Source organism: Nicotiana tabacum, chromosome 4 (assembly GCF_000715075.1).
Source record: "Nicotiana tabacum cultivar K326 chromosome 4, ASM71507v2, whole genome shotgun sequence".
Taxonomy (NCBI): Eukaryota; Viridiplantae; Streptophyta; class Magnoliopsida; order Solanales; family Solanaceae; genus Nicotiana; species Nicotiana tabacum.
Window position 1 is genome coordinate 28,499,759 of NC_134083.1, and position 17,149 is coordinate 28,516,907.

The 17,149-nt window shown below is 35.1% G+C and overlaps 1 protein-coding gene across 5 annotated transcripts; it reads right to left on the reverse strand.

Moving 5' to 3' along the window:
* Nucleotides 1-201: 201 nt before the first annotated feature.
* On the reverse strand, nucleotides 202-11,797 carry LOC107818061 (serine protease SPPA, chloroplastic). 5 transcript variants are annotated; one of them, XM_075251622.1, is made up of 15 exons: nucleotides 11,237-11,797; nucleotides 10,743-10,926; nucleotides 9,441-9,578; nucleotides 8,911-9,081; nucleotides 8,726-8,829; nucleotides 7,052-7,119; nucleotides 6,452-6,618; nucleotides 5,486-5,555; nucleotides 4,931-5,085; nucleotides 2,663-2,768; nucleotides 2,237-2,324; nucleotides 2,004-2,147; nucleotides 1,652-1,800; nucleotides 650-1,030; nucleotides 202-450 (listed from the first exon to the last, which is right to left on the reverse strand). In XM_075251622.1, the coding sequence occupies exons 1-13, from the start codon at nucleotides 11,690-11,692 to the stop codon at nucleotides 1,735-1,737; spliced, it is 1,917 nt and encodes a 638-aa protein (XP_075107723.1). In that variant the 5' UTR covers nucleotides 11,693-11,797; the 3' UTR covers nucleotides 202-450; nucleotides 650-1,030; nucleotides 1,652-1,734. The 5 variants fall into 5 exon arrangements, with proteins under 5 accessions (XP_075107723.1, XP_075107724.1, XP_075107722.1 ...); XM_075251623.1 differs by having other exon boundaries at nucleotides 1,652-1,827; XM_075251621.1 differs by having other exon boundaries at nucleotides 1,652-1,892.
* Nucleotides 11,798-17,149: the final 5,352 nt, after the last annotated feature.

The following is a 17,149-nucleotide window of genomic DNA, read 5'->3' on the forward strand; positions in this document are numbered from 1 at the left end:
TAGGCTACTTCTTTGATTAGTAAAGACTGACGCCCTCGATCGCGGACTCACAATTAGTAGAGTATCCGCCATATTTTTATTCTCTTTTGATGACCGCGCTATTTACTAGTTATACTATAAAACCGAGCTGTACCTGTATGCATAAAGCTTGAGCTTTGAAGCAACAATAGTTCCGCTACTGCATTTACCAAAAGAAAGAAGTTGGAGAAAGAGAAAAATGAGAATAATACACTACTAAATCGTAATACATCTGTACTTTACACATGGCCGTTTGCACCCCATGGATCTGTCTGTACGGACATGATGAATCATACGGAACAGGAAGTACAAAGTGGAACCTTTTCAAAGTAACATGTAGTTATATCAGAATGTCAAGATAACTCCCGATTCGAGTGGTACCTCCATACCCTTATTTGTGATAAGGAATTTGAAACCCAGAAACTGCTCACCCTGAATTCAAATCAGCAAGAACTTATATATATGAACCTGAAATTACTGTAACTTTGAGGTAAATAAATCAAATAACTTTTTACAAGAATCAATCTATTCTTTACCACCTATCCATTTGTTTCATTTTCTCACCAACCCAAGACCTAAAATTAAAACAAATTGAAAGTTCTATACTGAATACAAGAAAAGAGACAATTACCTGTAACTTTTACTTTCTGAAAGGAAGCAGAGCACCAATGTTCCCAAATTCCGCATCCCCAACAAAAAGTAAGATCCATGTATGAATTTTTTGCTCCAGCAAATAATAAAATGAGATATTTCTGATGCAACAGTATACATCCTTTCGACTTTAGAAGGAACTGAGGCAATCTTTTATCAACATAAACAAGGGATTGGTGTAAGCGGCTCCTCCTAGTTTCTCAAACATGACCCCGTCCATACGGGCTTGGATTCCATCAGATGATGCCACATCATTTAGCAACTCTTTTAAAGTTCTATCTGCTCCGACTAAAGAGCTCCCTATGCCGCTTAAAACTTCCGGTAAGGATGCGGATGGCCTTGACAGCTCAACAACAGAAACCTGCAGTTTTAACAACTTATTAGGAAGACTAAGAAATTCATCTCCATTACATCAAAGTGATAGAGAAAGAGATGAAAGTACAAACAAAAAAGGAGGAAATTAACTCAGGAGATAGTTTCTACTCTTCAAAAAACATTTTTGCTTTTCCAGTCAAAGTTTCTCGCCTCTGACTACATTTTCAGTTACTAATAGTAGAAAGCAGCTTCCAAGCTTTTGTTAGTTGGGCATCAAACATCAAACTCCTCACCGTTGTTGAAGAAGCTTTTGAAATTTGTTTTTGAGCATTTTATAAACAAAAGAAGCACAAAGAATGTGCAGTGGTCACATCATGATCCTTACAAGTATTTCAATTCCATATCCAGGAATCTTCCAAAAACTCAGTTCCTACATCATCATGTATTTCTTTTTCTGAATAAAAGACAAAGGGATGAGTACCATACATGGTTTGCATCTGACTAATGAAAACAATAACTATTGTTTAGATTTCCAAAAAATGCTATTCTTAAACCCATTATAATTTGGCAACAATGAAAGGTGGCTCAGAGTGCACAAAAACAAAGCTAAATCTGCTGCTTGACAGCAGCACACATTAAAGTATCTTGCAAGAAAGTTAGAGCAGACCGCGCCTAGGATGTAGTGAGCCTTTGTCAAGCTATTCCCTTTTGCTACATATTTGACTTCTTTTTATCTCAAAGTTGTGGCAACTATTGACGAAAGAAGCAACTGAGATGATCTAGAACCCGGTTTTGGCAGGAAAATTCACCAGCTCTCTATCAGAAGATCAAGAGATTCAGATCCTGAGGTTCCCAAGAGAGTTCCAGAATTTAACTAGAATGACAGTTGACAAAGATCCAAGCATAAACTGAAATAAAGACTTGAGAATCATGCTTCAGAAAGCACAGCACTACAATCTATGTGCTCAAACTTGAAATAGCTGTTTTTAACAGCAAAATAAGATTTGCTTATGACGCACCTGTTTTTCCTGAGGTATATTGGCCTTCTGTTTTGCAATTGCGACAGCACGAGAGAGACCACCAATAGCATCAACTAGACCTCGTGAAAGAGCATCATTTCCAGTCCAGACTCTCCCTTGTGCAACCTCCTCCATTTTATCCACCTAAAATGCAGTGCTTCGTATTTTCAATCAACTGATAAGTAAAGTAATGACTGTTCCATTCTAAGCTGTACTCTTCACCAGTAGCATACCGTCATTGATCTTGAAAGGGCAGCCTTGTCCCGGAATTGGGTATATGCATGCTGTGCAGATTTGGCAAACAGCTCTGCTTCCTCAGGCCTGCAGATGAAGTTCTATCTGATAATATACTAAATCAAAATACAAGACAATAGTTGGATTTCCACTTGTAGGCATTTAAAACAGCAGCTAAGCCCAAAATCCACTAAGTACAGAAGTGGAAGTTCTGATTTTGGTGTTCTGCGTAAGTACAGAAGCTATCCTACTTTTTACGAGCAAACTTCAGCTGGCTTATAGAGGCCCCAAAAATGAAGCAGTAAGAACAGAAGGATGTAATGTGAAATTCACAACTTAAGGTTATGTTCTTATAAATGGGGCTCAAGGTGTAACGGACCACCCAGTGACATGTATAAACCTCAAGGAAGACAAAAACATTTCACCTGAATGGTCGCTGTTCAGCAGCAGTAAGCTCTGCATATCTTCCCCTTGATATTATCTCCTTATTGAAGCCAATTTTATCATATAAATTTCCCAAGTTGAATTTTCCTGCCAAAAACATGTAATTTTAACAAATTGAATAAAAAAGGGCAGCCCGGTGCACTAAGCTCCCGCTATGCGCGGGGTCCGGGGAAGGGCCGGACCATAAGGGTCTATTGTACAAATTGAATCTGATTAAATATTTTGCACGGGGATATATGTGAAATGGGAGTCCTAGCTCATAAAGCCAATTCCACTATGGAAGACCTCGTACAAGTAAATTTTGTGAATATTAAGGACCAAAAAAACTAAATATAAGGGGGCATGCAATGGCAGAACGAAAGACTTCCAGAACAGCATGGATATCAAAAGAAAACCCAGAGGAACCAAGGAACGGAAAAATTGAAACTATAAAGGATTGGCACTCGTGTGGAAGCAAATACATGGACCGGCATAATTGCCGCTCCCACAAGCCAAAATCTTAAAGGTTTCATCAAGACACACATCAACTCGACCCAATCTCCTCTACTTGCAGGCACACCCACCAACCCACCCACCCACACACACGCACCAAAGAGAGCTGTCATCCCAATTTTACTACTATCAGTCCAAGCTCAAATTGCCGGTGTTCTAAAAGAATTGGGAGCAACGGGTGGGTGAATGACCGAGTTGGGATAAGGGAAGGGGAGGGCCTAGTGAAGAGATAGAACGCAAGGGCTCTAGCCTCTACCTGATGAACTACCATCTCTAACTACATAACCTATCTGTAAGATACAATTTATCCTCCGTCTTAAATTTTGGTTATTCATGTTATTTTGTGGAAAAGATCTTTAATTTCCACATCAGGCTTGTTATATGGACAAAGCACTAACATAGCCTCAACCCCAATGATATTCAATTCTATAGCTGGACTTAACTCCAAATACTTTCTCCAAATCCAAAGCTTGGAAAATTCGGCTATTCCATTCAATATTGAACTGTCTAGTTACACTTCAATATATTCTGAGATGGTAAGTAATGGAACTAAATTTGGTATACATTGTGAAAGACAGGTTATTGGGACAATTAAAGGAATCTTGCCCCCTCATAATCCAGTTCTATGGCCTAATCTGGAGGGCGTAAAAAGAATATCAGTACAATCAACCTTGTAAGAGCACCAAATCTGATACAAGAACATACAGTTCAGGCATGTGCGCTGAGTTTTCGTAGTAGTTGGGACTGATTACTCCAATGGTGGCATTCAAAGAGAGAACATTTTGATTTTGATTTATCCTCTGGTGAAGATGGTATAAGAAAGATCTTGGAATTAGACAAGATACGTTTATGCAAGGAATCATTGACCAATCATGCATTCTAGCAAAGCAGCACAAAGGCTTCAAACAAGTCGTACCACACAAGGAAAAACACCTGGCATTCAAGATCGAGATTTTTTCCCCTCAATATCTTCCTTTAAAAGGTAAAAGAGTGTGGATAGTTCAACTGGGTCAAACATGAGTAGAAACCTTCGTCAATTTGGAGATATAAATAAATCTGGTCAATCAATTACCAATCCATGCTTCTGCACCTAAAGTGTATCCCTCAGCCCACAGACAGGCGAAACGTTTTACTTTTTACTTTTTTTTTTTGATAACGTAAAAGTTTATTAGGTAACCTACAGGCAAACTAAAAGCAGTCGGACCAACCAATGATGAATAATTCAACAAACATAAAATTATAAGGCCAAAGGATTACGGACAAACAAAAGCAATATTGATTGCATAGTAACCACTTGGGTTTTATGATTTTTCTTCTAAAACAACTAGGATTAAGGAGTTTCTGAAGAGCACAGGTCATTCCAACTTAAGTAAAAACACTGTCTAACCATCACAAGGAACATAGTTCACCTGCATGGTGATGCTTTCAAGCGGTTGGGAGCTATTTCTAATTCTTAAAGGTGGATGGTAAATTTTACCTACATTTCAGTTCCTGAATTATGTTTGGATCAAGATATGCAACAGTAACTGCATTTCAAGATATCTCTTAATCAGTTACAAACTTTTGGGAGCTGATAACACCTGCACAGAAATTATCTTGCTAGTGCAAAGTACAAGTTCTAAAACACAATACACACACTTGTGAAGCATAAGGTTCTCCGGAAAATTATTCCAGCTCTGACATTAGCCCCCAAATTTAGTTTACCACTCAATCACAGTTTGTAAGGAGCTAGAATTTATTCTAGTAGCTAGATTTACCTGTCACCACACCTATTGAACCTGTCAGTGTAAGGTTCTCCGCCACAATAGCTTGTGTAGCCATTGCCATATAATATCCTCCACTGGCTGCCACATCAGCCATGGATGCTATAACAGGCTTAGTTTCTGCCAGCAGTCTGATTTCTCTCCACATTCTGTGGAGAAAAGCATCCTAATCAATCAACAGAGAACTTGGTTTGAAAAAAATAAAATAATGTTCGTCAGAGTCTAGTACAGAAGCTTTTATATGTGGAAAATATATTGACTGCTTTGAAGACAGGGAAAGAACAATATCGCATTCTATTTTACAAGTGATTTAGCTGAAGTATCATCGAAGAACTCAAAACAGGAGATTAAATGAAAATAAGAGTTGAGATTTCCATTGTACAAGACAATCAATTAAGCAGTTAGAATTTTATGTTTTACTTTACCTATAAATAACGTGGAAGAATGTAAATGCAACATTATAGAAGTTAAAAGGAAAAAATTCAGACAGCCAAGTGGCTCCTAACATAGTGCATACAAAGGAAAGAGCCACCATATAACAGGACTTACAGATCAGAAGCAAGAGCATCACCTCCAGGACTATCAATTCGAAGGACGACAGCTTTATACCTTTTCGACTCTGCATAGCATAGCCACACATGAAATACAAAAGAAAGAAGAAAAATTGACAACCAGAAGAAAGAAGCCAAAATAAGCACGCAATCACCTAAACCTATCAAGCTTTTTCCTCCATTCATCTTAAATCAGCACATATGAAGCATCCAAATCTGCTGAAATTTAGAGAGTTTACAACACATGCAACAACAACACCAACAATATACCCAATATAATCCCACAAGTGGGGTCTGGGGAGGGTAGTATGTACACAACCTTACCTCTGTGCAGGCAGAGAGGCTGTTTCCGATAGACCCTCGGCTCAAAGCAAGCATGCATACAGTTTACAACACATGCATGAGCCTTAAAGGACATCTTCAATGACTTCCTACTGGTTAACTGAAAATTTTACATACCGTTCTTCTAAAATAACTTTCATAGCTGATAGCAACTTCATGCATTACATGAAAAAATAAGCCTGCAACTAACAATAACCAAGCTGGCCTTACCATCTTTAATGTTCGCTATTAAAGTCTGAAAAAGAAGAAACATTGAATATGAAGTGTAGCACTTTGATTATTCAAGTACACCACCAGCAACATAACACTAACACAGTCCTAGCAAGAATTTTTCTCCTTCATACTTAGCAAACGCTTTTCAAAAATACAAGTCTCTCCAGAATCTAAGTTGGAAAGAGAGGAAAGAGCACTAAGCAACTTGGAAAAGGAAAAAGAAAGGTAGCCAGAACTGTACAGAGTGGATAATGCCTTGTTTCTGCAAAGTGTCTTTTTGAGACTAAAAACTTGGTATTCATGATTTATGGCTAATCAAGATTCACAGTGTAACGACCAACTGCTTTCACATATCTTGACCACTTAATGAATCATTCACGAATTGTGCACATATAAGGACAATTCATACCTCGTACACTACGAATTTTCTCAATTAACTGCTCTGCTACAATTCCTGAACTGGATGAACTAAATCGACCACGTGTGCGACTAATGCTCCCAGAGGCTCGAATCACAGCTATCTGTTCTTTATAACCTGTCAGACCGAGAGTCCATCTCCTAACTCTTGAATACTTCCTGTGTCAGAATATAATAACCACAAAATGATTTTACATACAAAAGGAAAACAGTGCATAACAGATGAAACAAAGAAATTGGAGAGAGGATACTAAAATACAAGACAATTGATGGTTGACGAAATCCCAAGTCGAACTGAAACAAGTTATGACACATTCCCTGTTTCGCATTAGCCACCCGGGATATTTTGCAGAATTACACAAAATAATTTTTTTTTCCTTAGTTTTGATACTCTCTGAAAATTCAAGGGCCATAGATTAGTCCAAAAACAACAGTAAAGTGCAAGGCCAAATTCCAAAATATTGCATCTTCACTTCAATTAATAAAGATCATCAGTTATCATCTCATGAAAAGAAGCGTACAAAATATTGGTGCAAAAAAGCAATCCTGAGAAAAACATATCCAGGTGACTTGAAATTCAGAAAGAAAAAACCTGTAATCAACTGCAGGGAGATTTTTGTCCTTCGGAATTTCCAAACGCTCTTTCAACATTGACATTACCTGAGTGTTGAACAATCAGTGATCCCTTCATTAACCATGGGAAAAAAGTGATTTTTAAGTTCTTATGCACATGTCAAGTTCATGAAGCAATTCAAACATTTTAATGCAGAGTGACTAAATTCAGAAGGCCAGATGCATAAATGACGCAGCCTGTATCAGCTTAACAGCTTAGTACAATAAAAGAGATTACAGTGTGTGCCAGTCTTGTTTTCCAGGCAACAATGCTAGTATACAACTTAGTTTGCTCTCCTTATAATCACATAGACCTGCAATACGTATGTCATCTGATGAATACGGACTGTTTACTTATTATAATAATTTTTTAACTAGAAGGCAACGAAACTGATGTACAACTTAGTTGCTCTCCTTATAATCACATATAGACCTGCTATACGTATGTCGTCTGATGTATACTGACTGTTTACTTATTAAATGATTTTTTAACTAGAAGTCAATGAAACTGATTTCCAAGCTTTCATCACTGGCATAAGCTAACTGGTAAAGTTGCTGCCATGTGACCAGGAGGTCACAGGTTCGAGCCGTGGAATCAGCCTCTACCAGAAATGCAAGGTAAGACTGCGTATAATAGACCCTTGTGGCCCGGCTCTTCCCCGGACCCCGCGCATAGCAGGAGCTTAGTGTACCGGGCTGTCCCCTTTTTTTTCTTTTCATAAGTTAAAAATAATATAAGAAAAGGGTGAAAACATTGGATACTGAGGTCTGCTCATCATAAGACTGTAAAAGAGTACAGAGATTACGATAACCTGTGCAGCTATCACATTTTGTATATAAAGTTCAGTCCTCATAAAAGTTTGGTATATCCTAAGCTTTCATTTCCAGTCCCAGATTAGAAGACCTGCTTTTGCGAGGTCCCTTCGGATACAATCGATAAAGTTGGAATCATACAGAGGCCTAGTTTGGCAAGCAAAGAGAGCAGACACAATGTTGAAAAAGTTTAATAGATTACTCCCTCCGTTACAAAAAGAGTGAAGGGTTCAGAGTATGAGAGTCAAATTGTGAAATCTCAATTGGGACATTGAGTTCTTAATCTTTTTAAGATAAAATTTGCAACAAATGTAAACTATATAAAGAAATACTATAATTACGACTTTTTTTATAAATAAAAACATTTGAAAAATATATGAAACTTTTGTGGTCAAAGAAAAAGATGTTTGATCACATAAAAAATAATAGTGTCATATAAACTGGAATAGAGGGAGTATTATTTAATATGAGAATATCTCAACATTCCATGAACAAAACATTTATATCATATATATAAAAGCTGAATTCTTGATTTAACTTCTAATGCAGAAAGAGGTAAATCATCCTAGAATCACCTACACCAGAATGGTCAATTAAATGGCACATACTAGTAGTTGACTATATTTTTTTCCCTTCATGATATCTTAAGAATCGACTTTCCGTGGAAAAGAAGTAAATCCATTACCATTCCCAATTTATTTGAAAAGAACCCCCCCACCACCACCACCACTACCCCACCACCCTCCCCCACCACTCAGCCATTAAATCAGTTGAACTTACAAATAATCACAGAACTGTTTCTCTCAAGTAATGCCTCAAGACACCTAGCAACTTACTGTACCTCATCATCGTACTTTATATCTGTTATCCAGCTCTCTTCCTTTAGCCTTTCAACTTGGTAAACTCCGTCATTGACGAAATGTTCAATGTCTTCTTTTTTCTTCCCTAAGTAAGAAAATCAGATCATGAAAATCCCCACTGGAATAGCTTTATATCTCCACTTATGAACTTCAAATCTGAAGTCACCTTTAGTGAGAGCAACTTTTTCGAGCCAATTTCCATAGATATTATCAAGTAATGCAGTTAGCATCTCTCGATTTTCATCAGATATACTTTTACGCATTAGTTGATCTCCAGCACTCTTATATCTACCAATTCTTTGCACTTGTGGCTCAATTCCAACTTTCTCAAAGACACCTGCAGAGCAACATATTTGCTGCAGTTAAGGGGTGATCATAAGCAATTTAAGATCACATTTGCACTTTTGTTAAACAATTGAGTCTGCATTCACCCACTCACTGAAACTCCAATAACACTGGGTAGCAAATTCCAGTAACTCTGGAATTAAATAGGTTTTTACTTTTTGCACTTTTGCATAAATTGGAATATAAAAAAAGTATTATTGCAATGATGACTAACTCAATATTCCAAAAATGAAGCTCAGCCAGCATTCCATACATCCAAGATTCAGTAAGAATTTAGCACTTCCGAGATAATTAAGGGAAACTTGTCTCGCCAAGATTCTATTTGTATCAGCTGGGAGCTAAAGAACTAACCTCCCAAAAATGATGCTTGAACTGATAGACCATACAAGGCAAAGTAAGCACTTGGAGGGGCATAAAGCTCTTGACAAGCACAGCCGATGTAATACTCCTTTTCACCACAAGCAGGTGCATAGCCAACTACAAATTTACCTGAAAAATAACAAAGATTAATGCTCTTCTTTACTTTCTTTTTCCTAATTGCAGAAAAAGTATCTCATATTGAACTCTTTCAACATGGGAAGCTTAACTAATCCAAGTAACTTTTCAGTGTATGCAACATTATACTCATTTTAAATTTAGACTTGTTGCGCAATCAGTTACCTCAGATGCTACTATGAAGGAAAATACTTCTACATAATGATCAAAAATAAAGAGATGTACATATAATGCTAAGACTTGATAAGGTAGTAATATTGTTATTCTTTTAGCATTTTTTTTACTGGAAAGGTAAGAAAGATTATTTTTCTAGCACTGCTACTTAATCAGTCAAGCATTGATAATATTCTCTCTTCAAAAGTGTCTTGAAAGTTTAGATTTCTTATAAGATAGTTTCTAGTCTAATATTCATCTCACCTGAGACATGGCATTACTCCAATCTCATAACATAGGAAGCACTGAAATATGCACGTACTTCAAGATGCCGGTCATACTTGAAAACTTCATCACATATGAGACATACAGAATGAGCACAAGAATTTTCCATTCATTTGCATTGAGGAATTGGGACTAGTAGGCACACGGATAAGATGGGGAAAGCACCGACCACTTCTTGTAGTAAATCATAGCGAACGTGGAAAACGTTGTGACTTTATTGTTCTTCAAAGCAATAAACAAAGACAGAAAGGCGTACTTGCCTTAGAGTCTAGTATGTTGGACTTTACATAATTCTGATAATGTCCAGATAAAACAACTCCCAGGGACCTTGAAATTTCCATCACCTCTCAAATTAGTTCACAACAACTTTTGACATTGATCTCCAATAGTCACTTATCTTATTTTGTGGTCTTGGTCCAAGAGGACAAAGAATATTTCCTCCCTTCCAGTCCCTCAACCTAAAAGTTCCTATAGTACTAAAGGCTTATATATACGAATACCTTCATCTATTCATTATGTCCTAGATTTTTTTTTGTTCCTACTTGGATTAAAATATTTCTCTTCCTTGGTTCAAATTCAACCCTTACAAGCTTACAGCGACAGATATAACTAAATGTCATATTTTTCCTCGTTCCCAAGTAAGTTATATAATCAAGTGACAAGCACATGAACATTGTACAGCTTTCACCATTCCATAAAAGTATAAAGACGAAGCCTTGCCTGATTTCCTGAAGTCCAGTATATGCCTCCGAATTTCTTCAACTTTGCCCCAGCCACAACTCAAAGGTTCAATGTGGAGAAAAACACCAGAGATTCGAGGATCATACGCGGCCTTTATGAAGTTCTCACAAATTTGAGGTAGAGATAATCCTGAAGAGAAACGGCTCTGTAACTGATCAGATATCTGACATGACAAACAGTACAAGAGTTTCAACTACTTCAACTAAACAGAAAAGAAATAACTAAATAAGCATTAGCAGAATAAAAGTATTCTATACCAAATCAATAAATGTGTGACTTCCCCAACCTTCGTCTCTCTACTTAGCTACATTTAGAAGTTGATTCACTTCCCATAAACTCTATATCCAATTGAACTCCAGAACTAATCAGGAAAATACTTTTCTTCGAGAAAAAATGTTACTTATGATTATTATGACCAAACCGTGTGGACATTGTCAAATGTCAATACGATTAATTCAAATTTCGAAGTTAACCTGGCCACGCAATTTCATAGTGAGAACACTGCCTTTGCGGACGCGCTCCCAAGGAAATGCAAAGAGCATTCTGAACTTCACTACTAACCTCTTCCAAGCACCGTACTCCTTAAATTCAAATTCTCCGCTCGGATATTGATCTTCCTTGGTAGAATTACTTTTCGCGCTATCATCATTGCCGTTGATTTCAGTACCAGGCTCGTCCTTAATATCATCTTTGGAAGACGACGATACGTCGTCGTTTTTTGTGTCGAAGGCTGAAACGGAGAAATTCCGATGAATTCGGCAACGATTGTCGACAGAGGGAAGGTTGAGGAGACGAGTACTGAAGTGAAGAGATATGAGAGAACGAGTGGGAGAAGTGTGAATTGGAGAAGAAGAAGATTTGGAGAGAGTGGAAGTGACTGTGCGGAAGTGAATGGAGGTGAGACGAGGTGTGGATAAAAGCTTCGCCATTCTCTCTCTCTCTCTAGTTTCCCACGCTTTCGGGCTGTAAGTGGAGAACTCCTCAAAAAGGATGCCCGAGTCTTGGAACACGGTTCGCTAAATGCCACGTCGTCGTGTACATTACTACACAAGCACACATCGCCTTTTTCCCTTTATTATTTCTTTCCTAATTCCTAATATGCTCCAATAGAGAAATTATGAATTATATCATTACGTATTAACTTGATTAATTTAGATTTTCATCGTTTATAATAAAGTATGTAAGGGTAAAATTGGAGGGCAATGTCTACCCGGTTCCCCGACGAGAGAATGAAGGAGGAGCACGGATCCGCGAGATTGTAATCGAGGTCAAAGATCCTTCGTATCGAGATCCAGGAAGAGTGAATGGTATATCCGACATCGGACATGGTAAAACGACGCGTCCCGGGCCGAATATAAGTTCTAGACCTCGGGAGATACGGTGAACGGTTATGCATGACGGATAGAGGGCCGTAATACTAGTCCTCAACTGGATATCACGGAGGAATCTCGCTCGATGTCGATTATGGATTAACAATTATCGAAAAAAGAAGATTTTTATCTTTTTTAGACTTATACTAGGACTGAAACTCTCATATTATATAAATAGAAAGTTTTCTTTAGTATGACACATTGTAACACGCAATTCAAAGAAAAAATTATTTTTGTCTTCTAACTATTGTTAAAGGCACTAGTGTTAGAACTCACGCGATGCGCGAAAAATTTGACAGAATATTAATCTTATAAAATTATGATCTAATGTATTATATTATTTTAATAAATATTAGTTATTATTTTATTATTTAATGTAGTGTACAGACATATAATAAAATCTATAAAATCAAAGGATACACGTCATATAATAATCAAATAAATTATTTATTCCCTGTTTATTATTTATTAAGTTAGATAATTCTTCCTTTATGACTATTTGTTTATTATGATTTTAGTTATGTGTATATGTACGACTTTTCTCATAATAATTCTAATAATAATTCTTATACTTTTATGTTTGTCCATAAATTTATATTTTATTTCTTTTTTGTTCCTTGATTATTTAATTGTATTATCCATTACTTAATATTATTAAATTAATATATGAATTTTTAATTACTCCCAAATTTGAATTGAAAGTTTTTTATTTCTTTACTTTTATTTTTTATTTTAAAATAATTTTAAAACTCCAACTTAAAACTAATCCCCAATTTGAATTTATAAGTTTTTTTTTTTAATTTCGTGTTTTATTTTAAAATAATTTTAAAACTCCAACTTTATTGGAACTTTATTCTATAAATCTACACTTGTTGTCTTATGGTTATGCCATTTGGCATCGTAGAATTAAGTCTATGGTACAAAAATATATATATTTAAAAAGATAATATAATATATCTATACTATATTAAAAGCACGAAGGCCCTTAGCGAAATGTCGTTCGTCTTTTTTACCCTTTTAAAATAGAGTTCACACTAGACAAAATAATCATTTAATTATTTTCCTAATATTTAGTACTTTAGGTCAACTAAAATTTTACTCATTAAAGTTTTCCTTATTTGTAAGACTACTTAAAATTGTTTTTAATATTTAGAACATTTATCGATTTTAATTCTTTTTCGCACCATGCATTGTTCGGAAACTCGTGGAGCTATTTTTAAGCCAGTCATTTCACGAAGTAACCATCTCTATAACTTTTCCATACTCAACAGCCTCACAGATATGTTGCTCAACATGCTTTAAGTATCAGTTTTCAGCAAATAACATGGTCATGGACATAACCTCTCTTTTTCTTATCATTTTTTTTTTTACTTTTTATATTTATTGTTGGCCTAATTTGTATCCTAATAAAGGTAAACTTTCAGCAACTTCAAACGACATGGAATTCCAATCTTGCTCGAAAATCGAAAAAGATAATTTTATGGAAAATCTAAGTGGGCATTTGGACATAAGAATTGTAAAATTCCGTGAAAAAAAATTTCAAGTGAAAATGGTATTTGAAAATTAGAGTTTTGTTTGGACATGAATATAATTTTGGGTTGTTTTTTAAATTTTGTGAGTGATCTGAGTGAAAATTTTGAAAAATAATTTTTTGTAGTTTTTCAAATTTTCAAAAAATTCCAAAATGCATCTTCAAGTGAAAATGGAAAATTTTATGATCAAACGCTGATTTCGAAAAAAAGTAAAATTCTTTTGAAAAAAAGTAAAAAATTTTTTATGTCCAAACGGGCTCTAAATGTCATTAGTCTTATTTTACTTTTTTAAAATAGAGTTCACACTAGACAAAATAATTATTTAATTATTTTCCTAATATTTCGTACTTTGAAGTCAAACTAAAACTTTACTTATTAAAAGTTTCCTTATTTGAGGGACTACATAAAAAATCCTAATATTTATGACATCAAAATCAATTAAGTTTACCTTATATTCAAACAACTCGATTTATTCTGCGTACATAAAAACAACGAACGCGTTTGAGAAAATATTTCAAAGATCACTTTTTCTCCAATAAAATATTTAAACTATCATATACACATCAATTTATATAGTTATTTACTTGAAAATATATTTATACCATTAAGTGTAATTCATGTTTTTGACTACTTATAACTTTAATCCATTCTAACCATTTAAAAATCATAAGTACTATACAAAACTTAAAACCCAAGTTTTGAAATAATGCGGGACAACTATCTGAAAAGATAATAAAGAATATTAAATATACAACGTATTGTAGTTGAAAAATAAGGTAAAATACTCTTAACTTAATCATTGGAAAAACTATATTTTAATTATTTATTTAATATTTAAAACTTTCAAATCAGTTAAAAATTTAGTTATTAAATAACTCTTCATTTAAATTATGTAGGAAATCCTAATATTTAGAATTTTAAATCAATTAAGATTTTATCTTAAATAAAGTATTTACTTATTTGAAGTATGTACTATAACTATAATACCTTCCATTTTAATATCTTTTTAATATTTAGAACTTTGAAATCAACAAAAAAATTATTTATCAAACTTTTGTATAATATTTGAAACTACACTCAATAATTATGGTGAAAAATGATGCACATATATTTTGTGGCTATAAATCATTGCATAAAGGTAATTATTTCTAAATATAGAAAGGGGTCATTCGTTTTGGCATGGACTCAAAAGGAATAGGTTCACATAAATTAAAACGGAGGGAGTACATTTTATTTTTATTTTTATTATAGCTCAAAGATATTGTTTAATATTATTTATGTGATTTTTAAAAAATTATTTATTTATTGACATTGGGTACACGCGCAAAGCGCGTACCCTAAGACTAGTATATATATATATATTAAAAGTACAAAGATTCGTTCGCATTTTTTACCCTTTAAAAATATATTTCATGCTAGACAAAATAGTCTTTTAATTATTGTCTCCTAATATTTAGGAGTTAGTAATCAACTAAAATTATAGCTATTAAATTTTTCCTTATTTGAATAATGTAGGAAATCCTCAAAGTTAAATACCTCTTTAAGTTTAGGTATAAAATACCAATTTTAACTTGAAACTGAATAACGATATTGTTATTGAGAATAATTGCAACGTTTAGCACCAACTAAGTATCTAGGGTTCTATTTATAATAGCATTAATTAATGCACCAAACTAACCGGCTAGAGTCCTATTGATAATAGCAACATCCCTTGTTCATAAAAATGAATATAGAACTAATAGTTTTAAAGAGATATAACTCTATGAATAAAAATTAGTGCAAGATTTTAAGTAAGATTAAATCTCTTGCCATTTTATATGTGAAAATAGTAAAATAAATCTAAAATTATAATTGTCAGAAGCCATTTATGAATATGTTTTATGTAAGTAAAAAATCAATACAGTAAACACTAGAAAATCTTAATAAATATTATTAGAAAAATAAACAAGCAAAGTATTTATGTAAAAAAATTCTCAAAAAATACTTTTTCACAATATAGACAATTAAATATATATTTTTGAATCAAGTCTGAGTTATCTTTAAAAAGTTCCAATTTTGTAATGACCCGACTGGCCATTTTGAAGATCTGTACTTCTCTCGATGTTTTGAGGGCTCGAGTATCTCCGCATGATGTATTATGACTTGCGCAAACCGTCGGTGTTGGTTTTCAAGTTATCCGGAATCGATTTAGAAGAATGAACTTCAAAATTTAAGCTCTAAGTCGGAAGAGTTGACCAAGTTTGATTTTTTAGCATTTGACCTCGGAATGGAGTTCCGTCAGTTACGTTAGCTCTGTTGGGTGATTTTGGACTTAGGAGCGCATCCGGATTGTAATTTGAAGGTCCGTAGTCGAATTAGTCTTGAATTGGCGAAAGTTGAATTTTTTGGGAAGTTTGACCGAGAGTGAACTTTTTGATATCGGGGTCGAATTCCGATTCCGGAAGTTAGAATAGGTCCGTAATGACAAATGTGACTTGTGTGCAAAATCTGAGGTCAACCGGAGGTGATTTGAGGGGTTTCAACATCGGTTGTAGAAGTTGAAGTTTCAAAGTTCATTAATTTTGACTTGAGGTGTGATTCATTGTTTCGAGGTTGTTATGCATGATTTGAGGCTTCGAGTAGGTTCGTTTCGTCAAATGGAAATTGTTTGCAAAATTTGGCGCCATTCAGAGTTGATTTGATATGGTTCGGACGCTCGGTTGCGATTCTAGAAGTTCTTGAAGTTTAGTTGATCTCCATGTGTTTTGGCATCCGATTCGTTGTTTTAGAAGTTATTTTGATGATTTGAGCGCGCGAGCAAGTTCGTGTTGTGTTTCTAGACCTGGGTGCATGATTGGTTTGGAGCCTCGAAGGATCGGGTGAGTTTCGGATTAGTTTCGGATTGATTCTTCATAAATTTTGATTGCTGGTACTGGTATCATCGCATTTGTGATGTATTGGTCGCAAATGCAACAGCCGCAATTGCGAAGCAGCCATCGCATTTGCGAAGTCTGGGTTGCTGGGGAGAGTTCGCATTTGCGAAGAACTCTGCCGCATTTGCGAAATTTCTGCCTTCGCATTTGCGAAGTATAGGGTCGCAATTGCGACCTAAGCAGGAGGCCCTCCAGTTCGCATTTATGACACATTGTTCGCATTTGCGAGGGTCGCATTTGCTAACCCCCTGTCGCAAATGCGACATCTGCAACCTGTTAAGTGCTGAGAATTCTGAGACTTAGCTTCATTTGGGTATATTTTGAACCCTAGGTCCAAGAAGAGGCGATTTTGTGAAGGGATTTTCATACCAAATCATTGGGTAAGTACCTTTAATCATTTCCCAACTACATTTCATGATAATATATATGAATTAACATCAAATTCATGAGAATCTAAAGGAAAATTTGGGAAAAATTGTAAAATCTTTCAAAAATGCAAAATGATGATTTGAAGGACAAATTGGTATCGAAACTTGATAGTTTTAGTATGGTTGAATTCGTACCGAAATGGG

Coding starts and splice junctions, on each gene's coding strand:
- LOC107818061 (XM_075251620.1), bottom strand. CDS start 11,692: ATGGCGAAGCTTTTATCCACACCTCGTCTCACCTCCATTCACTTCCGC. Junction 5,086..5,485: donor GATGCTCTTGCTTCTGATCT/GTAAGTCCTGTT, acceptor TTTTCTCCACAG/AATGTGGAGAGAAATCAGAC. Junction 2,769..4,930: donor TTCAATAGGTGTGGTGACAG/GTAAATCTAGCT, acceptor TGTTTTTGGCAG/GAAAATTCAACTTGGGAAAT.